General features: G+C 42.1%; 1 protein-coding gene across 11 annotated transcripts in view; it reads left to right on the top strand.

Moving 5' to 3' along the window:
* Positions 1-23,327, top strand: part of LYN (LYN proto-oncogene, Src family tyrosine kinase) — a 242,633-nt gene that overhangs the window by 180,281 nt on the left and 39,025 nt on the right. For all 11 annotated transcript variants that reach the window (XM_033933634.1, XM_033933638.1, XM_033933635.1 and 8 more), the window contains exons 7-8: positions 4,068-4,217; positions 9,541-9,693. In XM_033933634.1, the coding sequence (XP_033789525.1) occupies positions 4,068-4,217; positions 9,541-9,693 (303 nt within the window). The remainder of the gene's footprint in view (positions 1-4,067; positions 4,218-9,540; positions 9,694-23,327) is intronic.

The following is a 23,327-nucleotide window of genomic DNA, read 5'->3' as shown; positions in this document are numbered from 1 at the left end:
AAAAAAGCACAACCTGAATGCATAGTAGTAAATATAAGGGGAGCTGAGACCCAAATGTATTTAGAGTTATCCTGAAAGTCTTTACAGCAAGAGAGAATTTTTGATGTAGGCTGAACACCCAGCTCTAGCATTGCACAGAACTCTAGCTACATTGTTCAGGAATATTTTTGCGTATCTGGAATACAGCTGATGCACGATGGAAACTTTATATAAAATTAATGTTGTCAGGTTTTTCTTGAGTTTATATGAGCTATGTAATTGTTATAATCCTGTTCAACTGCTGAACAATCTATACTTTAACAATTATTATGGAGTTAGTAAAAAAAAGAAAAAAGTTGACATGAAAGAACATTAAGAATGGAAGAAAAACATGCTTTAGCTCCTGAATCTTCTAGAACTGTCCTCAATCCAGTCCTTGAGACACAGCCAACCAGCTGGGTTTTCAGACTATTTAATCCAGTGGTCTCAAACTCGCGGCCCGGGGACCACATGCGGCCCGCCAGGTCCTATTTTGAGGCCCTCGGTATATTTATCATAATCACAAAAGTAAAATAAAACCATTTTGATTATATGTCTCTTTACCTATAAATTACAATATTATTATTAAGACTTAGCCAAAAGGAAAGATTTATAAACTATAAAGAGTTTTACCTCATGCAAAATTGTCATTTCTTTAATAAGAAAAAATTAACTATTCTTTCTGCGGCCCTCCAAGTACCTACAAATCCAAAATGTGGCCCTGCAAAGGGTTTGAGTTTGAGACCACTGATCTAATCTAATCTTGTATGGGAAAATACAATTCTTTAATAAAAAATACTTACAATTCTTTAATAAAAAATACTAACTTTACAATCTATCATATAAAAATGTTTTCAACATTCTATGAAATTTCCAATAGTAAACGTCTGTCCTTATTTGTATGGGTAAATCATTCCAAATAACAATAGCAGCATATGTAAAAGAAGAATTGAATTGACGATTAAAACATATACTTCTAAAAGGGGAAAACTGCAATAAAAATGTATTACTCTATTAGAAGAATAATGCAAACTTGAAAAGATCAAAGTGAGATGGTTGGAAGCCTCTGCCTGTATAATGTGATGAATCAGACAAACAGTTTTAAGCTCTATAGGTTTCTCTATAGGTAACCAATGAAGTTTGTTATAAAATACAGAAACACTATTGTATCTCTTCAGATCATATATCAATCTCACTGCAGTATTTTGAATCAGCTGGAATTTTTTTTTTTTTTTTTTTTTACTATTTTTGAGTTTAACTTCATATACAAAGAAAAGGGGCCCACCAGTTTTGACTGGTGGAGAAAATAACATTAGATGAGCAGGTCAGCTATTTTGTAAGGAGTTTTTTTGGATGGGGGAGAGGGTGAGTGGATGGGGGAGGTTGATTGGCTGAAAGAGTGTGGAGAGATTTGGCGGGATAGTGCTGAAATTCTGTTTCAGGTGGTGGACTGTTGGGAGGTCGTGAGTGAATGTGTTTTCCCTCCCTCCCACCTCTTTTTGGGGAATATTTTGTGTTTTGAATGGAAAAAGGGGAAAATATTGGTTGAGATGGGGGAGAGTGAGGGTGTATGGGGTGGGAGTAGGGGGTTTGGGAGCGGTCGCAGCATTAGGTGGATGTTGGGGATGAATTAAAAACATATATTGTAAATGCGGCAGGGGACTGAATTAATGTACTTGTTAAAGGGGGGATTGAAATGGATCACTCGTGGGTGACTGCCATAAGGTGAGGGATTCAATATGGATCACTCATGAGCATCACCACCATGAGTTGGGGGAAGGGAGTATGACCTGATGATACTGTAGGTCATATTAGGTTTGAAGAGGCAAGGGATGAGTAGAGGGATGAGCTCAGGGGGAAATAGGGAGCATTGGGATGGCCGCATTGGGGATTTGGAATGTATTGAAGTTTATTATGAAGTTTCCAAGTTTATTTGTTCTTTGATATACCATTTATCAAAAACATACCTAAACGGTTTACAATTATCAGAGTATTGTTAAAATTAAATTAAAACTTTAACATTTTAAAATTAAAATAGGAAAAATAAACAAAAAAGTGTGGGGGTGGATTAGACATACAGGGCTCCTTTTACGAAGGCGCGTTAGGGCCTTAACGTACGGAATAGCGTGTGCTAGCCGCTACCGCCTCCTCTCGAGCAGGCGGTAGTTTTTTGGCTAGCACGCACTAATCTGGTGCGTGTGCTAAAAACGCGCACCTTCGTAAAAGGAGCCCATAGACATACTGGAATAAAAAGGGAAAAGTGGGCGATGGGAAGAGCTTAAATACAATGGCAAAAATAAATGGTGAATACTGTTAAAGTTGTTTGAAATAAAGCTGCGGCCAAAACTTTATACCATTTTTTAATTTGTTTTGGATTTATTGCAAGTTTGGTAATGTTGGTAGAATGGTGACAGCAAATTCTAATGTTATTACAGTAATCGAGTTGTGATAATATATCAACATCTGAACCACCAATGCAAAATGATGTTTAAAAAAAAAAAAAGATTTCACCATTCTCAACTGTCTCATTACATACATGATTTTCTTTCATAAATTTGCGATTTGATCCTTGTATGTCAAGGGTCCAAAATAATCCCTAATACTTTGGTTGGTTTTTTTTCAGCTTTAAGAAAAGCTCCAGATTCCAATGCAATCTATGTAGGGACCAAAGATAATTGATTATTAAATCATAAAACTTTTGTCTTATTTGTATTTAGTTTTAGTTTATAGGACAAAACCCATCTTTCAAGTTTTCCAATACAATCCCTGATCTTAATATTGGCATTTACAATATCCCTTCCACTAGAATTAACCAAAAAATATCATCGGCATAAGAGAGTAAAAGATCTTCACCCGACAGAACCAATGTCTGCACAGAATTCATAAAGATATTAAAAAGTACAGGAGAAGTAGAATACCCCTGTGGAACTCCACAATGAATATGAATGAGCGAGATATGCCTGCACTGCCTCCTTTGTATTCAAATCAGTCTCATGTTTAGTGATTAGGGATATCCTGAAAACACGACCTGGCTGGGGCATGCTCCAAGGACTGGATTGAGAATCACTGTTCTAGAGCAGGGGGTAAGCAATTCCGATCCTCAAGATCCGGAGCCAGGTCAGGTTTTCAGGATATCCACAATAAATATGCATGAGAGAGATTTGCATCTCAAGGAGGCAGTGCATGCAAATCCATCTCATACATATCCATTGTGGATATCCTGAAAACCTGACCTGGCTCCGGCTCTCAAGGACCAGAATTGCCTACTCCTGTTCTAGAGCATTGTGAAGTACTAGAAATGCTCAGTCCCCATCAGCCAGCAGTGCCTGCTGTTCTTCACCATCAGGCCAGTGCAGCTAGTCTTTGTGACATGACAAAGGCTTTGGCTAACATAAACCAATTTTTTTTTCATGCCTCCTTTTTTTCTGCACCTTGGCTGCATGCTGGTGCTGAAATAACGAGAGAAAAATCCATTTTGATTTCTCTTGGAGCTCTTCTCTGTTCCAAGCCACAGATGTTGCTGTTAGTGGCACCATCTCTCTCTCCCTTCTGGAACTGTGAGCATCACCTTTGATCTTAGTTAACTCTTTGATCAGAGCCACATCAGTAAATCAAGCCTGAGCCTCCCATTGGACACCCAAAACTATCTTTGAAGCACATAATTAACTATGGGGATATTTTACTAATGATTAGCGTATGTTATTTGCCATTTTGTTCCTCTGGGTCTTGCAGCACATAACATGTGCTAAACATTAGTAAAAGACCCCCTACATTAGATTGTAAAAGAAAAGGCATCAGTAGCACATTACAATCATTGTTTTAATATGTTTTCTTTCTGATGAGAATGACTGATGTTACCCACCAAGTTCTGCTTTATGAACACCTGTTTTACTGATTAACGTCTAAATGTTTCTGAGCATGTGAAATCTTACAGTTCAGAGACCAGCTTGTCATTTATGTGAGAGCTCTAATAATTATAACAAAGAGCTATTCAGTAATGTGTCTATGGCGGGTTTAATATTTCTTTAATGCTGCTGTTTTTCATACAGGCAGTTTCTCCTTATCCATCAGAGATAATGACCCACAACATGGCGATGTTATAAAGCACTACAAAATTAGGTCTCTAGACAATGGCGGCTATTATATCTCGCCGAGAATTACTTTTACTTGCATCAGTGACATGATAAAACATTATCAAAGTAAGTAACAGACTCTTGTTATAGGAACTATGTACTTCTTAATGTTTTAAAATATGAGTATACCTACTTTCAGTAACATCCATTTATGTCTTTTTTTCCCCATTTTTTTCCCTGTTTCAATTATTTGGTTTATTTTGGCCATCCTTTAAATCGTTCTTATCTGTTTCTGATAGAATTTCTTTTGTCTCCAGTTAAGGCTTCGGTAAGAATGGGCACCCTTTATTCTAATTTAATTTAACATAGGCAGTTAAAGGCAAATTCTATAAGAGGCGCCTAATGGTAGATACCTAACTTACAAGCTCATAATTTAAATTAATTGGGCGATAGGTGCCCATCTTCTTAGGCGAGATTCTATAAAAGGTAGGCACCTATTGCACAACACCTAGGGGTGCCTAACGCCAAAGTACGTGTGTTTAGGGGTGGAGAAGGACTAGGCACAATTCTCTAAATGACTTAGGTACCTATAATGTAGGCCTTTAAAACTCTGGCCTACATTACAAGCACCTAAGTTTTAATTTAGGCGCCGGTAGGCAAGATTCTGTAAAGATGCTTAAGCATGATTGACATGAGATAGGCACCTACATTATAGGCGCCTCTTTTTAGACCATTTACAGAATTTCCCCCTTATAATCTACCTCACCACAATGTGTAGATACAGTTACATTAAACTCCCACCGCATCATATTAATCTGATATCCCTCATCTGAATCCTAACAAAGATATTTCTGGAAAAGCCAGGGTTTCAGATGTCATCTAAAAATACGATAACAGTCCACAAGTTCTGACTTTTTTGGTAAGACATTCCAGGCCTCTGGCCCTTTACCTACTATTTCTAGTTGTTACCCTGCTGCAAGAACTTGATCGTAACATTACTCTAAACAAGGTTAGATGATTTTTTTTGTACGGTCAAAACACTTATCACCCATAACCATGCATATTAAGCCACCTCGTAAGCAATGTTATTCTATCAGTATGGGCATAGGGCCTCAATATCAACATCTGAACCACCAATGCAAAATGATTTCACCATTCTCAACTGTCTCATTACATACATGATTTTCTTTCATAAATTTGCGATTTGATCCTTGTATGTCAAGGAAGGGTCCAAAATAACCCCTAATACTTTGGTTGTTTTTTTTCAACTTTAAGAGAAGCTCCAGATTCCAATGCAATCTATGTAGAGACCAAAGATAATTGATTATTAAATCATAAAACTTTTGTCTTATTTGTATTTAGGGCTCCTTTTACTAAGGTGCATTAGGGCCTTAACACATGGAATAGCGCGCGTGCGCGCTAGACCTTAACGCCAGTCCAATGCTCTTGGAATGGATCTTAAGGGGGCTGCGGCGATAATCCTTAAAAACACAACATCCATCTCTCCCCTCCATTATTGAAGGTCTAAGTAGGGCAGAAGTGATCCCCAGTCACTCTTATTTTGGCGGTGCCATCTCCATAGTGGTGCCCCTAGTCAGAGTCTTGTGTTACCACTGCTAGGGATCATGTTTCCATAGGGCTAGGATTATTTTACCATGATTTTATAGCCATAATGCAACTTGTGGTATGCATCCACTATTCATCATAAATTACATTCCAGTCTTTGCTTAGTCATGAGATGCTTTTAGCTGTGTTTGCATCTCATGACTATATAACCCATGGTGACATACATATCACCACATTAGTATAAGACAATCTGCGTTAGCGACCTTTAAGTGGCACTAAGAGGCAAATAATGCAAGTTAAATTCCTAACTCAGCTCGATAACATCTCCCCCAACCAAACTTGATATTCAGGCTTGCTTCCAACATTGTGTGGAGCAACTTGACATTATCACACATAATATAACATGTGACTCTAGAACAGAGGCTTTCAACCTAGTCCTCAGGGCATACCCAGCCAGTTGGGGTTTTCTTGATATCCCCTGAGAATTCAATGGGGATTTCCTAAAAACCCCAACTAGCTGGGTATGCCTCGAGGATTGGGTTGAAAACCTCTGCTCTAGGGCTATGGGAAACCAGTGCACTTCGCTGTAATCAAAGTCATTGTTTTGAAGTGTGTAAGGTCTCCCATGTAACTAATGTCTGGTCTTTGAACATGCAAAATCATTGAACTGCCCAGTTTTAGTAACATGATTCATAATGTCAGAAATATATTTTTATATTTAAAGTTTCTGATGCTCCTTCTTCTTTTCCTATTCTACTACTCTCCTTTCTACATATGTGAGCCACACTATGAACATACCACTTCTCATTAGCAGCTATGAAAATAGCATAAGAATTGTACAGCTTGCATTAGGGAGATCATGTTTTTTAAAGAAAGCCTTAAAAACACAACATACAAAGAAAACTTTGTATAGAAGGCTATTGCCCTTTGCATCATATTACTTTCACAATGTGAGAACTGCTCTGGATTAGGATCAGCAAGTCTTTATATAAAACCTTATATGAACTGGCATCATCCAGTTTTGCTTTCGGCTAGTTGCCCTGATACTAGAGGAATATATTGATACTGCAGATCCACTTTTCCCTGTTATGTTCTATATTTATGATTCAGCTAAATACTATTAACAATATAGTATAAACTAGATTATAAAATCAAGACATAGTTTATGGGCCTTTCCTGTACAATCGATACAGTGAACTTGGGAATTTTAGTGCTTATCCCTGGAGATAAGCAGCATGGATTTATGCAGTCCTTTCAGATACTTTGTGACCTGAATTGGCCACTTTTGGAACCAGAATATTGAGTTTTATATTTCTCTGGTCTGACCCATATGTGATCATCTCAGGAAAAAGGTGACCAAGTCTCCAGAAATGAGATTTTAATGAATTCTGTTAGACATAGACACTCTCACACTCTCTCACATACACTCACACTCTCACCAGGAAGAGGAAGGGAATTAAAACTAGCACCTACTGCCAACCATAAGTTAGTAGTATTCATAATCAGCCCTTAAGGGTTACAGATAGGTTAGAAACATAGAAACGACGACAGATAAAGGCCAAATGGCCCATCCACAGCATCCACTATCTCCTCCTCTCCCTAAGAGATCCCATGTGCTTGTCCCACGTTTTCTTGAATTCAGACACAATTTGTCTCCACTACCTCTATTGAGAGACTATTCCACGCATCTACCACCCTTTCTGTAAAAAAGTATTTCCTTAGATTATTATTATTATCACTTCTTAACTTCATTCCATGCCCTCTCACTCTGGAGTTTCCTTTCCATTGAAAGAGACTCGCCTCATGCATATTTATGCCATGTAGGTATTTAAATATCTCTCAAGAATTATAAGGATGGTAACAGCTAAATACAAAAATAATAACAACAGTATAATGTTACCAGCCAGTGGTGGGATACCCACAGAAAACTAGCATTTGAAAAAACGGTGGAGGAAAAGCCTCAAGAATGTCTTTCATGAGACGGCAACCAACTAATTTTAGCTGCCCTCCAGCTGACCTCAGCGTTTTTGTTTCCGTCGGGGGACAGGTTCCTGAAGAAGGGCTCCTCCCCAAAACCAGCACGGTTGAACCTCTTCTCCTGGCGCGGTTTTTTGCGTTGCAGTTTTGTGATTTTCATTCGCAGATAAGTATTTCACTTATTTTTCTTTTGTATGGTGACTTTTTGATTTTGTGGTTGCATTTTTCGGGGGGTCCGGCTGGCAGGGTTCGTTTGGGGGTCGCTCAGGTTACATTGTCTGATTTATATTGATTTATTCACTTGTCTATTCATTGGTTTAATTGGTGAAAGTTTGTTTTGATTTCTAGCACACCCTGGGTGCTCTATGATGGTGTGCGGGTGGGGGCTTACCGCCTCTACCTAGAAGTGAAGTGTTGGAGCTGGACTCCTATCGCTGATGATTCACACTGAGAGCACCCTTTACATTGATCTCATTCACACGATACTGAACGTGGTTTGTGTGTACAGTCTGTGTCCCTGAGCGTCCTCCGAATGAACCTTGATGTGACTAGGTCTGCCTTTTTGTGTTGTTGCTTATATTATCATAGGCAATAAAAAAAAACTCCACCTATAGAAATGTGATCTTAACTGGGGACGATCCCCACCACTGTGCACAGATTATAAATCATCAAAATTTTTATATACTCATCTTAAAGCGCTGGTGTTTTCATTAGAGCGGCGTCATCTGTTTTTTCAAAAAATTCACTCCAGAACGCCTTCAACGTTGAGCACGCCACTGCCAGGCCTGATTCTAGAAATAGAGTCATACAGCCGCCTAACTTAATTGCTTTAATTGGTGCGGTTATTGACCGTGACATTAAAAAATTATTAAAAACTCGTTGAAACAAAACATTGTAATTGCATCTGAGGAAGCGCCTAAGGTCAAAGTAGGTGTTGTTAGGGGTGTAGATGACCTTAGACGTGATTCTCAATAGAACATAGGCATCTATAATGTAGGCCAGTAAAACCCCGGCCTACTTTGCAGACTCCTATGTTTTGTGGTAGATGCCGTTAGCCACAATTCTTTAAATGGCGCCTAAGTGTGATTGACACGTGGCCAGTGCCGTTTTTATAGGCAGCTACCAATTTAGGTGCTGTTTACAGCATCTGGTCTTCTTTCCTTTTTTGATAGATGCACACCATCTCTGCTCAGCAGCCCTTGGAAAATCATAATTATAACACCCGTTGATTTGCATATACACTTCTCCCTCTGTATTCGCGGTTTCGATTATTTGCATTTTTTAGCTTGCTGGCTCCCCCCCCCCCCCCCCAATTACGTCAGCTTGCATAGAGAAATCACTGAATCCAAGCATTTACAGAGAAAATCGTTGATTCCCAGCACTTTCTTCACCGTGTTTTGCCTCTCCTTCAGGAACATGCCAGGTCTCCCACCATGTTATTCGTGGTTTCACCATATTCACGATGGTTTTTAATAGAAAACAGCGAATAACATGAAAAAGTTATTCGTGGTTTTTCTGTATTCGTGGGTCTGTTAATCCCCTATCATAGCGAATACGGAGGGAGAAGTGTATTGATTATTCATAAGATAGACTTGCTTGCATAATTCTTGGTTGAACCCTGGAAAACTGGAGCTTTTGAATTTTGACCTGGTGGTGCCTTTATTTTAAATCTACAACTGTAAACTTGTTGATATCAGTAACATCAACTTGGAAATAAAATCGCCCCTGTAATGCTATCTGTAGTTTTCCATGTAAAAGTACAAGCATATTGTTTGGAATTCACCATTGAGAGAGTCTTAAATGCTGTTGGTATTGGCTTAAAGCACCCAAAGCGGTAATCTTCCTGTTCAAATGAAATTGTGTTCAGCAAAATGTAATTTTTCATTCTTTTTTGTGGAATGTGTAGAGCAGGCAGATGGTCTGTGCAGAAAGCTTGAAAAACCATGTATGAGCCCCAAACCACAGAAACCCTGGGATAAGGATGCATGGGAGATTCAAAGAGAGTCCATAAAACTAGTAAAGAAGCTTGGAGCTGGTCAGTTTGGTGAAGTTTGGATGGGTAAGTTTTTATGAGCCTTCAGTTCTTAACATATTGTGAAAGCTAATAATAAACAACCACAAAAGAATGTTTTTATTGCAAACTTTACATTCAGAAGGAAACATTTTGTGGTAGATTATATTTTATTCTTTCCAACCCAACAAAATGTTGGAAAGAAATTATTTTGGTCTTGCAGTCAGTATATTAGAAATAAGTTTAAATGTTTTTTATTGATGACTGCACACAACGTCCACAATAAACAACACAATACAATGCATCCCAGGTCATCTCAGATTTTACAATAGTTATTGTGCCATCCTCCACCCCCTCCCTTCTGTCCCCTCTGCCCAATGTGATTAATGATTATTGGGAACAACACAGTATACTAACATTGCAATGACAGAATAAACGAGAGCAAAAAGCACACCAATTGGTTTGAACCATAGTTATACAACAGAACTGCCCTCCCTCTCTCAACATTCACCTATCCCCTTCTTCCTTTTGAAAGAAGTGCCCCTCCCCCAATCCTGCTCCCTTCTACACCCTCCCTCCCCATATGCCTGTCCCTTCCCCCCCCACCCCCATCCTCACTATCCCAACTACCCTCCTCCAACCTGTGGCAATCTATGAAGCAAGAAATCCCTCGTTTACCTACATACCCATTCACAACTCATTAAGCAAGGTACTGCGTCCTCTCAGATGCAATTGCGTTAAATAGGGCCCCCAGATTTTCAAATCGAAGTCTCCTCTCCTTCCATTTCCCTCGGACATCCCTGTCCTCCCAACTGACCAATTGATGAAGCAAATTACGCCAGTGCCAATATGCAGTTGTATCTTTTGATGCCCAATATTGCAAAATACGCTTGCGTGCCACCAAACACATTTTGTGACATAACAGAGTTGTTGCTGCAGGCAATGCCCCAAATGCTCGTGAGACATCCAATACCAGCTGGGAGACCGTTCCCTCGATAGGCTTATGTGTGATCTTGAGCATAAATCCCACTATGCGGCTCCAGTATTGTCTAATGCAGGAGCATTGCCAAAAAGCATGTTCTAAGGTATTGCTGTCCCGTCCATGTTTCACACAAAAGTCCATAGCTATCCCCGCACTACAATACAATTGATGTTGTGAGTAATAACCCCTCATTAATACTCTGTAATAGCATTCGCACAACCAAGCACTTTGCGCCAATGCGGGGATACCCCCTTAAATTAACATATAAGTCCCACTGTGAGAGGTCGAGGCCCAAGTTGTCCCCCTAATGTTGACTATAACCACTGAATTCTCTACGGGGTAACAACCCACCCAATACGTTATATAAGTGAGATACTGAGTCTGTGCCCTCTCCGTCCGGGACAAACAGCTAACGCAGGACATCCCCCATATGTGTACTCAATTGTGTTTTATCTAAGGATGCCCAATAGTGTCGTAAATGGCAGTAAGCAAACCTATTGCTCCATCTGAGTCCTACTTGTTCCTGACAAATCCGTGCATGGCAATTGTGCCCCCGACAAATGTTCTCTGACAATTGCACGCATGACAATGACGCCCCATGGCTGAATCTGCCATAAGTAGATATCTGGAAGACCCTGATTTGCTCAGAGTCCTCTGGCCCCATCCCTTGGGAGGGGCTTGAATTGCCTGTGGGCAAATAGGCTTTACCGCACAATATGTTAAAGTGTTTTTGCAGTAATTTATCTGGATGGGGCATGTCATGGGCAGGGAAAATGCTTGAGTACCTGATTGTAAAACCGCTTAGATAACCTTGATAGGCGGTATATAAAAACCTAATAAACTTGAAACTTGAAACTTGAATGGACAGTGTCTGTGAATTAGTACTGGCTAAGGACTAGACTCAGTATATGGCGTTCAAATTTGGGTGCTGAAAAATTGCACGATATGTACTGTTGTATAAACAATACTCTTGAATTGAACATTGTTTATAGAATAATGCATAACACCAGGATCTGCAGCAACTTTGGGTATGAGAGTTTACATCAACTGAAATCTGCTATAAATCCTTGTGCATAAATTAGACCTGGATTCCCCAAATTCTATAATTCTGTGCATATCTTTAGTGAATGCCCCTGACCTACCTGTGCCCCCACCCATGACCATGCCCCCTTTCAGTTGTACACTAAAAGATATAAGCATGCATCTTTATAGAATAGTGCTTAGCAAAATGTGCGTGAAAATCCTGTTAACACCAATAATTTGTTAGTGCCCAATTTTTGGTGCTAATTGGCTTGTTACACAATTAACCCAAACTTTTGCAGGCAATTTGAGGACCATATATAGAATCCGGGAGCAACTGGATAGGGCAGATTTAACACAGGAGCACTTAAGGCCTAATTCCATAACCGGCACTTAACTTGATAGGCACCTAGGGAAAACGACACTTACCGCATGTCATTCAAAATTACCGTATTTTCACTCATATACCGCGCACCCGTGTAAAACACGCACACGGGTATAGCACGCGGGAAACTGTAATTTATGTAAAGAAATTTTTATATACCGCGCACACCCGTATACCGTACATGCCGCCCCGACTCTCCTTTCGCCCGCCCCGACTCTCCTCTGGCCACCCCGACTCTCCTTTCGCCCGCCCCGACTCTCCTCTGGCTGCCCCGACTCTCCTTTCGCCCGCCCCGACTCTCCTCTGGCTGCCCCGACTCTCTTTTCGCCCGCCCCGACTCTCCTCTCCCCCTTGAAGTCCTGTCTCCACCCTGAAAGCCTGATCCCCCCGACGTCCGATTCAACCCCCCCCCCCCGCAGGACCTGACGTCTCTGACGTCAGAGAAAGGGCGGGACCGCCGGAAGAGGAAGCAGTGCAGACGCAGGGCTCACAGATGGGCCGGGACCGCCGGCAGAGGAAGCAGCAGGACAACGGTAGGAGCTTCTCCATGATGGGGGGGGGAGGCTGTGGGGGTGCGAGCGGTCCTTCGGGGTGGGGGTGCGGGTGCGAGTACGAGCGGTCCTTCGGGGTGGGGGTGCGAGCAGTCCTGCGGGGTGAATCGGACGTCAGGGGGGAACTATGTAAAAAAAAAGTTGTAAAACACGCTCACGCGTATAACGCGCATGGTTATGCACGGTTTGTAAAATCGTGTATAACGCGCGCGTTATATGCGTGAAAATACGGTAAGTGCTGTTTGTAGAATCATGCCTAGTGGTGACTAAATTGAGTTAGGTGCCAGTAGGCGTGTACAACGTAGACATTGGTATATTAGGCCAGGGTTTTCTTGGCCTAAATTACCGGTGTCTAACTTAATCCATACCCAAACTCTGCTCCTAAACATGCCTACTTTCTGGGTAGTTGCCTCAGGATAGACACCTACATCATGCCTACCGAGTTAGGTGACTACCAGAAAATTAATTTTTTATTTTTTTAATTAGTTTTTAGTGATGCTTTTCAATTAACCGTGCCAATTGTACCAATTAGAAAATTTGGTTAGGCGCCTAGATCGGCTAGGTGTGCTGATCTAGGCATCTAATAGTAGGCACTTTTTATAGAATCGGGGCCTTAATGCCTCCAGAATATAAGGTGGAGAGTACTGTCTTGTTAATATTTTTGCAGGTCTCTTGTATTAAAGGAAGAATTAGCTCTGGATCTGCCAAAAGATAAAAGCCCTATTATGCTGGGTTCAGGCTTCACTAAACAGTCTTACCATAGATTTTACTGAAACTCCTCAGGTCTTGTACAGAAAAACAGAGACTCCTCGTGGCCATGCACTGCATTAGACTGGCACTTCTCTGAGAATCCCTTTCAGTTAACCCTTACTTCTGTAACCTTAGTGCTATTGCCAGACTGTAGTTTCCTTATTTATTTAAAAAAATTATAGACCGCCTAGATTTAAGCAGTTTACATAAGAACATATATAGTACTGACACAACTTTCTTTAATAACTTGAAGTAAAGAATAAACACTTACAATTTGAAGATTTCAAGGCAGTCTAACTTTATGTACAGAATCTTCTTACCCTACCAGCACAACCTATCCAAAGGAAAGCTGGGAGTGTGTCCATAGGCAGTGGAACTCTTGATTCAGCAGCCCCCGTCTAGGCAGGAACAGGAAGTTGCTGCTGAATCAAGAGTTCCAGGGCAGGCCGACAGTAGAAGTCTCATCTAGTGAACGCTTCACCACAGCTGCCTTTAAAATAATAGCGATGGCGGGCAGGAAGGACAGAAGAGGAGGTAAGCGTGAGGACCCGAAGCATCAGGAATTTTTGGGGTGGCCACAGCCCCTGTGAGCCCCCCCCCCCATTCTGACGCCTATGAGTTTGTCTACCCACTTTGTGGGAAATAACACAACTTAGATATTGAATCCAAACTGTATTAGACTAGCGGAAATAAAGGGTGAAAACCTGATGAGAGGACAATACTAGACTCAGGTTTTCATGCAGCAATGCGGTTTTACAAAATGAATACTGTTCTCTCACAGAAGCTAAAGAAGGCAGGCCCATGCTTTCTAGTTGCAGCCAGGCTCTCTGAGATAGCTTTCTGGGGATTTAAGTCCACACAGCACACTTTACTTACACATCTAAGAATAAACACATATGCTTGATTTATAAAAGAACTAAGAAAATGTCCACATAAAATGGGGGCAGAACACCTGTTTTAGGGACAGACTAGAAATGGACTGAACATGTGGAAGAGTCCTGCATTAAAATATGCTAAGTCCATTTCTTAGTGCATCTTAATAAGAAAGCCCCTCAAAAACTTACCGAAGAGCGGTAAAAAGTGGCTTCCTGTGCGCTAAGGCCATTTTTACCACTGGAGTAAAATGGCTGATTTTCCTCACTTTCGTATTAATGGCCATTAGTGTATGAGCCCCTACTGCCACCTATTTTGTAGGTGGTAGGGACTCGCGCACTAAACCTGTGATAACTGGTTAGTGCATGCCAATGCCAACACACTAACGGATTAGTGCAGAACACATCCAGACCCTCCCCTAGCGCTAAAATTTCTTTTTAACATGTAGGTAGCGCATTCATATCCTCCATACTTTGAGATGCCTCAGCACTCCCTGCAGTAAGCCATTTCTTCCTGTGGTAAGCACGCATTAGTGTTTTCCGCAGCTTTGTAAAATGGTCCCTAAATTGTTAAAATCAAAAGTGATTTTGCCATAGCCTCACCTGCTGACAATTAATCTAGATCCAAAATGTTATAAGCTTTATTAATAACAAATTTAAAGAAAAAGAAAGGGGTGTGGAAGTTTCTTTCTGCTTCAAGATGTTTCCTCTTGTTTGTGATGTCAAGTGCAATATATTTTTCTCTGTGGATTTCTGGGTGTGCTAGTTGGGAAATGACTGTGCTGTGAGGCAGTGCAGCCTGTTTCCTCTTTCTTCTGCCTTAGCAAGAAAAAAAAAAATAGAAAGAAAGAGATTTGCATGCTGGTGATCCCTGCTGATGCATAGGCAAAACTGAGGGGCTCTTTTGAATAGTGAGATGAAAGTCTATTTGTAATGTTGTATGGGAGTTTCAGTTTGGTACTGACAGAACGAAACAATTTGCCTAGCAGCATTTTAAAAACTAAATCTCTTTCTTTTTTCAATTTGATGCAAAAGTGCAACATTCCAGCTGGTGACATATCACTTGCAACCAGCACTATATCAGCCAAACATATATTTAGACTTTCCCCTCAAGTCTAAATACTTTTACACATTAGTCTTCAACTTGCCCGCTGGTTTCCTCTGAAGCTTTGCAGAAGGCACGGTCCCGAGAGAGATCTCATAAGCTCTCTGCAGAAGGAATATACAGTACAGTAGTTTAAATAATGCTTGACTGCCTTTCAAACTGAACTACCAAAATGCAGGTAAATTAACAAGTAAATCATACAGAAGGAAACTAGAGCAGCAGAAATGAGTGAGATTGAAGAGCGAAGATTTGGATTTTTCAGAGGATACATCGAGGGTATAAATCTAGAAGGGTTGCGTATTGTGGCTGATTGGCTCCAAGTGATCTTCTCTTTTTAAATATAATGGCTACACTTGGAGACCTTTAAGCTATCAACATTCACTTGCTTACTCCAAGTAAATTAACCTTCTAACCAGCTTTATTTTTTTCTACCAAGCCTCAGCGGCACCACTCCACCGCTCAATAAACTTTCATAGCGGCAAGCTTTACATATCAAATTGTCACTGGCTCCATCTTTTGTATTTTTGTATTTAACTTAATAGTAACTTATTTTGTATTTTTAAATCTAATATAATAAAACCCTAAGCTGCGCATGCGCACTCCCACCTGTATGCTCCCGTTTTCCATGCGTTATAGGGCACCGCAGGTAGGAGTGCGCATGCGTGCGAATCTCTCTCTCTTTCTCTCTTCCCCCGAGGTGGATGTCGGCCGCGGCGGGCGAGCACGGAGCATGGAGCCACCAGCAGCGGGTGGCGGTCAGCCTGAGAAACCCCTGACCTACAGGCCGGGCCGAAGTTTAAAGTAGTGAGTTTAGGAGGGGCAGGAGAAGCTAGACTGAGGGAAAAAATGATGATGCACAGGGAAATGGAGGGAGAGGGAATGCTGCGGCTGCTGCACAGGGAAGCAGGGAAGGAGATAGGAAGAAAGACACAGGGGCAGGGAGAGACACAGAAAGACAGACAGACAAAGGGGGCCAGGGAGGGAGAGAGACAGAAAGAAAGACAGCAGGAGGAAGAGAGACAGAAAGAAAAAGACAGGGGTAGGGAGAGAAACAGAAAGAAAGACAGACATATATTCTAGCACCAGCAGGAGGAAGGGAGACAGAAAGAAAAGAAGAAAGACACAGGGACAGGGAGAGACACAGAAAGACAGACAGACAAAGGGGGCCAGGGAGAGAGACAGACAGAAAGAAAGACAGTGGGACAGAGAGAGACAGAAATAAAGACAGACAGACTATATTCTAGCACCCGTTAATGTAACGGGCTAAAATACTAGTGTGCATATATTCTTAAACGTTTCTCTCATTCAGTTCAACCTGGGAAAATTGGACCCAATATGTTTTGCACAAGCTTTCTCAAGGTTCCCCCCTAAGCCGCCAATGTCATCCAACTCACTAAATTTTCAGAGCAAGATCTGTTGATTGGCTTCAAGAGCACATATTAGTCTTGAATACTTCTAAATCTGTAGCCTCTTGTTTACAGGGATTAACAAATGTCCTGCATTGATACCTATGCTGTTTGTCAATCCTATCCAACTGGTCTCTACCCTTAAATATTTGGGTATGACTTTTGATTAAGCTGACAGGAGGGGAAGGAGCTGACATCAAATTGGGACTGTACTATCGCCCACCAGGACAGCCAGAAGCAAACAACCTGGACCTGGAGGCCGAACTGAGGCAGGTGTGCAAAAGTGGAAGGGTGGTGGTTATGGGGGACTTCAACTATCTGGGAATAGACTGGGACATTGGGCACTCAAATTGCACGAGAGAAACTAAATTCCTAGAGGCGATAAGGGACTGTTTCATGGAGCAGCTGGTCACGGAACCAACGCGAGGGGAGGCCACTCTAGACCTAATCCTCAACGGCCTAGAGGGACCCGCAAAGGAAGTGGTGGTACTAGCACCATTGGGGAACAGCGATCACAACATGATCCAGTACAAATTAAACATGGGAGCATCAAAGGTGAAAAGAACCACAACGACAGCACTCAACTTCAGAAAAGGAAACTACAAAGACATGAGGAAAATGGTAGGAAAAAAGCTCAGCAACAGCTCAGGGAAGGTGAAGACCGTAAAGGAAGCCTGGACACTGCTTAAAGGCACAGTGCTCGAGGCGCAAGACCTGTACGTCCCAAGGTTTAGGAAAGGGTGCAAAAAAAATTGAACTAGAAACCCAGCATGGATAACAACTGCAGTTAAAAAGGCGATAAGCAACAAGAAATCATCCTTCAAGAAATGGAAAAAGGAACCAACAAAGGAAAACCAGGAAGAGCACAAAAGACACCAGAAAGAATGTCATCAAGAGGTCAAGAAAGCAGAGAGAATATGAGGAAAGACTGGCAGGAGAAGCAAGAAACTTCAAACCCTTCTTCAGGTATGTGAAAGGGAAACAACCAGCCAGAGAGGAAGTGGGACCACTGGACGACGGAGACAGGAAAGGAGCGATAAAGGAGGAAAAAGAGATAGCTGACAGGTTAAACAATTTCTTCTCGTCAGTCTTCACCAGAGAGGACACATCCAATATCCCAGAACCCGAGGTGATTATAAACGGAGAACACGAAGAAAGGCTGGTACAACTAGAGGTAAGCAAAGAGGATGTCCTCAGACAGATTGACAGACTAAAGAGCGACAAATCACCGGGCCCGGACGGCATCCACCCAAGGGTACTAAAAGAACTGAGAAATGAAATTGCAGAGACACTTCGCCAAATATGTAACCTCTCCCTAAAAACTGGGGAGATCCCAGAGGACTGGAAAATAGCAAATATCACGCCCATCTTTAAGAAGGGATCAAGGGGTGACCCAGGAAACTACAGGCCTGTGAGCTTGACCTCGGTTCCAGGAAAGATGATGGAAGCAATGGTAAAGGACACAATCTGCGAATACATAGAAAACAATGGACAACTGAAGGCGAGCCAGCATGGCTTCTGCAAGGGAAGGTCGTGCCTCACGAACTTGCTGTACTTCTTTGAGGGAATAAACAGCCAGATAGATAGGGGGGAACCAATAGACATCATTTACCTTGACTTTCAAAAAGCCTTCGACAAGGTACCTCACGAACGGCTACTTAAAAAGCTGTGGAACCACGGGGTGCAAGGGGATATCTACCGATGGATCAAACACTGGTTGGCAGGCAGGAAACAGAGGGTTGGAGTAAAAGGCCAATACTCAGACTGGCAATGGGTCACGAGCGGAGTTCCACAGGGGTCGGTGCTGAGATCTCTACTGTTTAATATATTTATTAACGATCTGGAGATGGGGACAAAATGTGAGGTTATCAAATTTGCTGACGACACCAAACTCTGCAGCAGGGTTAGAAACATGGAAGACTGTGAAGACCTGCAAAGGGACTTAACGAGACTAGAAGACTGGGCAAAAAAGTGGAAAATGAGTTTTAACGTACAGAAATGCAAGGTCATGCATGTAGGGAAAAAGAACCCGATGTTAAGCTACAAAATGGGGGGAACACTGCTAGGGGTGAGTAAACTGGAAAGGGACCTGGGGGTGATGGTCGACACATCACTGAAACCATCGGTTCAGTGTGTGACAGCCTTAAAGAAAGCAAACAGAATGCTGGGCATCATCAAAAAGGGTATCACAACCAGGACGCCCGCACCTGGAGTACTGTGTTCAATACTGGTCGCCATACCTCAAGAAGGACATGGCGGTACTCGAGGGAGTGCAGAGGAGGGCGACTAAGCTGATAAAAGGTATGGAAAATTTTGCATACGCTGACAGGTTAAAAATGCTGGGGCTGTTCTCCCTGGAGAAGAGGAGACTTAGAGGGGACATGATAGAAACCTTCAAAATCCTAAAGGGCATAGAGAAAGTGAATAAGGACAGATTCTTCAAACTGTGGGGAGCCACAAGCACTAGAGGTCACTCGGAGAAATTGAAAGGGGACAGGTTTAGAACAAATGCTAGGAAGTTCTTTTTTACCCAGAGGGTGGTGGACACATGGAACGCGCTTCCGGAGGATGTGATAGGCCAGAACTCTGTACAGGGGTTCAAGGAGGGTTTGGATAGGTTCCTGGAGGATAAGGGGATAGAGGGGTACAGATAGAACTTGAGGTAGGTTATAGAAGTGGTCAGAAACCACTTCACAGGTCACGAACCTGATGGGCCGCTGCGGGAGCGGACCGCTGGGCGAGATGGACCTCTGGTCTGACCCAGTGGAGGCAACTTCTTATGTTCTTATGATTCAGCTCTTACATTTAGTGATCAAGTATCGACAGTTGTTAGGAGGGGTTTCTTAATTATTAGACAACTTCACTCAGTAAAGAAATGTTGCAGAGTCTGCTCGACAAACATTATTATATACATTAATAATAATAATAACTTTATTTTTATATACCGCCATACGACAAACAGTTCTAATCGGTTTACAAGGGAAGAGACGTCTAGACTACGGTAACATGGTCTACTTAGTTCTGCCACATACTCTCACAAAGAGGCTTCAGATGCTTCAAAACATGGGTTGTTAGGAAACACTGCTTTTTTGACTATGTTACCCCACTGTATAAGAAGTTCCATTAGCTACCAATGCTCTTTAGATATAAATTAAAACTGCTCTGCTTAGCACATAAGGCACTGTGGGAACAGGAACTTGCCTATCTTAATAGGTGGACAACTCTGTAAACACCAACAAGATGCCTAAGATCTTTACAGGATTTTAGAATGTCGTCATCTCATTTCAGAATAGCTCATTGGGCTATTATCAGGGAAAGGGCTTTCTTTTGGCCTGCACCAGATCTTTGGAATAGGTTACCTAAAGCGATTAAGGCAGAAGTTTGTTACAAAAGGTTTAAGGTCATGCTAGAGACATATTTGTTCAACCGGCATCTGAATATTGACCCTTACAATTTAAATTTGGACTTGGTGGCAAATATATGACTTTTGATATAAAATATATTGACAATGTAGTTTTGTTTTAAATATTGTTATTTTTATTATGTATGTCTTATTGTACTGTGCTTAGAAACGTATGTTAAAGTGTAATAGAAATTTCTTAAATAAAATAATCAATAGATTTTTTAAGTATAATGGTGGTGGGGGACGATATGGCAAATTGGGAACTACAGCTGTGATTTCAAACTCCTAAGTGGTCCACGCATTTCTGATGCTTCTCACTTGTAGAGTACTTCCCATGTAAAGGTGGAAATAGGGGTGGAGGGGTTACCCTGAGAAAGAAAAAGAGAATGGTTGTATAAACTGAACGAGTTGTAGAACAGAATAAAATGGATGCCAACAAAGATGTAGACATTGTAGAATTTTCTCATTGGAGAAGGGTAAATAGTGGAGTGCTGCATGGATCTGTTCTGGGACCAGTGCTATTTAACTTATTTATAAATAATCTGGAAACTGGAACGATGAGTGAGGTGATTACATTTGCAGAAAACACAGCTGTTAAAATGCATACAGACTGTGAAAATTTGCAGGCATACTTTAGGAAACTGGAAGACTAGGCGTCCAAATGGCAGATGAAATTTAATGTAGAAAAATGCAAAGTGATGCACGTTGGGAAGAATAACCCAGATGCTAGAGTCCACCTTGAGGGTCAGCGCTCAAGAAGAAGATGTGAGAGTCATTGTATACTCTGAAATCTTCTACTCAATGTGTGGCAGGTGCCAAAAAAGCAAACAGGATGCTAGGAATTATTAGAAAAAGGATGGTAAACAAGACTGAGTCCCAGATGCACTAAAGCCAGTGATCGTTGCTAAATCTGTTTTGACAGCTTTAGCGACAATCACGTTTGACGGCCCGATGCAGAAAATGGCTCACTGTGTGGTTTTCTGCACTATCACTCATTCTCCAATCCGACAATGCAAATAAGCTCATTAATATTGGAAATACCATGTAAACTAGTAGAGCTATTGATGCTCTAACATGGCTTCCCAATGCACAAGAAAAAATGATCGCTTTTAGTGATCCAGCAAGACCAATAGCTTACCTGTCTAACCATAGTTTAGCCCTTTTGTTTTTAAATGGGCATAGATGCTGTGCATGTTGTCCATTAAAAAAAGAAAAAAACACCCTTCTAGCCAATGATGGCCTTCCCCGACACACCGGAAACCAACTCTCCCCCTCCCTCTGTGACAGTGATAACGGCAGGAGGAATACCCACTCCCTCTTGCCATGGTGACCACACTCTCCCCATGTGATAAAATGACAGAAGAGATGCCCAGTCCCTCCTGCCATTATGACCACTTCCCTCCATGGCATTTAAACTGCAGGAGGGATGCCCACTCCTTCCTGCCACTGGATGCTCACCCAGAATACCCACCTCCCACCCCCATGGAGGAAAGCATGGTCCCTCCACCTTCTTGGCCTGCCGATCCAAAATGGCAGGCCTTCCCTCTTTGGTGCATCATGTGATACATGGGGAAGGGCCAAGACTCTGATTTGCTCAGATGCCTAAGTCCCTTCCCACGTTAGGCGCCTGAACCAATCAGGGCCTTGGGCTCTTCCCTCTGTATCCCATGTAATGCAGGGGGAGGGGGCCTTAGGCATCTGAGCTAATCAGGACCTTGGGCCCCTCCTCAAGCATCACATGATGAACTGAAGAGGGAAGGCGCACCATTTTGGATTGGTGGGCCATGAAGGTGGAGGGACCATGCTTCCCTCCTGCTTCCATCTATGAAAAAAGGTATGGTGGGGGAGGGGTTTCAGGGGAGCATATGGTGGCAGGATGGAGTGGGCATCCCTCCTGTCTTTTTTGGGGAGGGGGCACCTGGCTTGGGAGTGAACTTCAGTGGCAAGAGGGATTGGGCATCCTCCTGCCATTCTTTTCTTGTGCAGGGGGGGCAGCATGGCAGGAGGGAATGGGCATCCCTCCTGCTGATTTTTTGCTAGTGTGGGGGAGAGGGTATTCCTGGTGCCAGGAAAGGGATTCCCAGTGCCACATTTGTCGTTGCTTGTCGGGGAGGGCAGTCAACAGTGAGGTGGGGGGCTTTTTTTTTAATGGAGCAGATATTGTGTGTGTAACATGCATAGCATCTGTGCCCATTTTATTTTTTTTTTTTTAAAAAAGTTTCCTACCCCATACAGCTGAGAGGCAGGAGGCTTTCCCCTGCCTCTCCCATGTTCGGGCTTCCCCTGCAGGCTCTGCGCATGTATGAGAGTTGCTCTTAAAGCAATGAATTGGACAGGAGTGTCAGAGATTTCAACAAACCTTCGCATGAATCATTTGCATGCAAATCTTTTAGTGCATGAATAGCTCTTTTTGAATCGGTCAAAAATTGGATCGGAGCAGACCCACACGGTCTTACCGATCCTCTTTAGTGCATCTGGGTCAGAATGTTATAATGCCTCTGTTTCGCTCAATGGTGCAACCTCACCTTGCGTACTGCATTCAGTTCTGGTCACCTTATCTCAAAAAATACATAGTAGAACTAGAAAAGGTTCAAAGAAGAGCAACCAAGATGATAAAGGGGATGGAACTCCTCTCATTTGAGGAAAGACTAAAGAGGTTAAGGCTCTTCAGCTTGGAAAAAAGATGACTAAGAGGAGATATGATGTGTACAAAATCCTGAGTGATGTAGAACGGGTACGACTGGATCGATGTTTGTATGCCAGACTAGGGGGCACTCGATGAAATTACAGGGTTTTAAAACTGATAGGAGGAAATATTTTTTCACTCAGAGAATAGTTAAGCTCTGGAACATATTGCCAGAGGATGTGGTAAGAGCAGTTAACAGAGCTGGTATTAAAAAGGTTTTAAAAGCCATTGCTTGCCCTGGATCGGTAGCATGGAATATTGCTACCATTTGGGTTTCTGCCAGGTACTAGTGACCTGGATTGTCCACCATGAGGATGGGATACTGGGCTAGATGGACCATTGGTCTGACCCAGTAAGGCTATTCTTATGTCCTCTCATTCATTGCTTGGTGTTCTTTCACTAACCACCAATGTACCCATAGTTGTATGAGAGGTCCAAGAACATCTTTGCAGTAACACCACACTCTAAATACACACTATAATACAAAGAAAGTCATTAATTTCATAGCTTTTTATGTTCATG

Source organism: Geotrypetes seraphini, chromosome 2 (assembly GCF_902459505.1).
Source record: "Geotrypetes seraphini chromosome 2, aGeoSer1.1, whole genome shotgun sequence".
NCBI classification, from domain to species: domain Eukaryota; kingdom Metazoa; phylum Chordata; class Amphibia; order Gymnophiona; family Dermophiidae; genus Geotrypetes; species Geotrypetes seraphini.
Note: the sequence above shows the minus strand (reverse complement) of the source record. Positions and strands in the feature narration are given on the sequence as shown.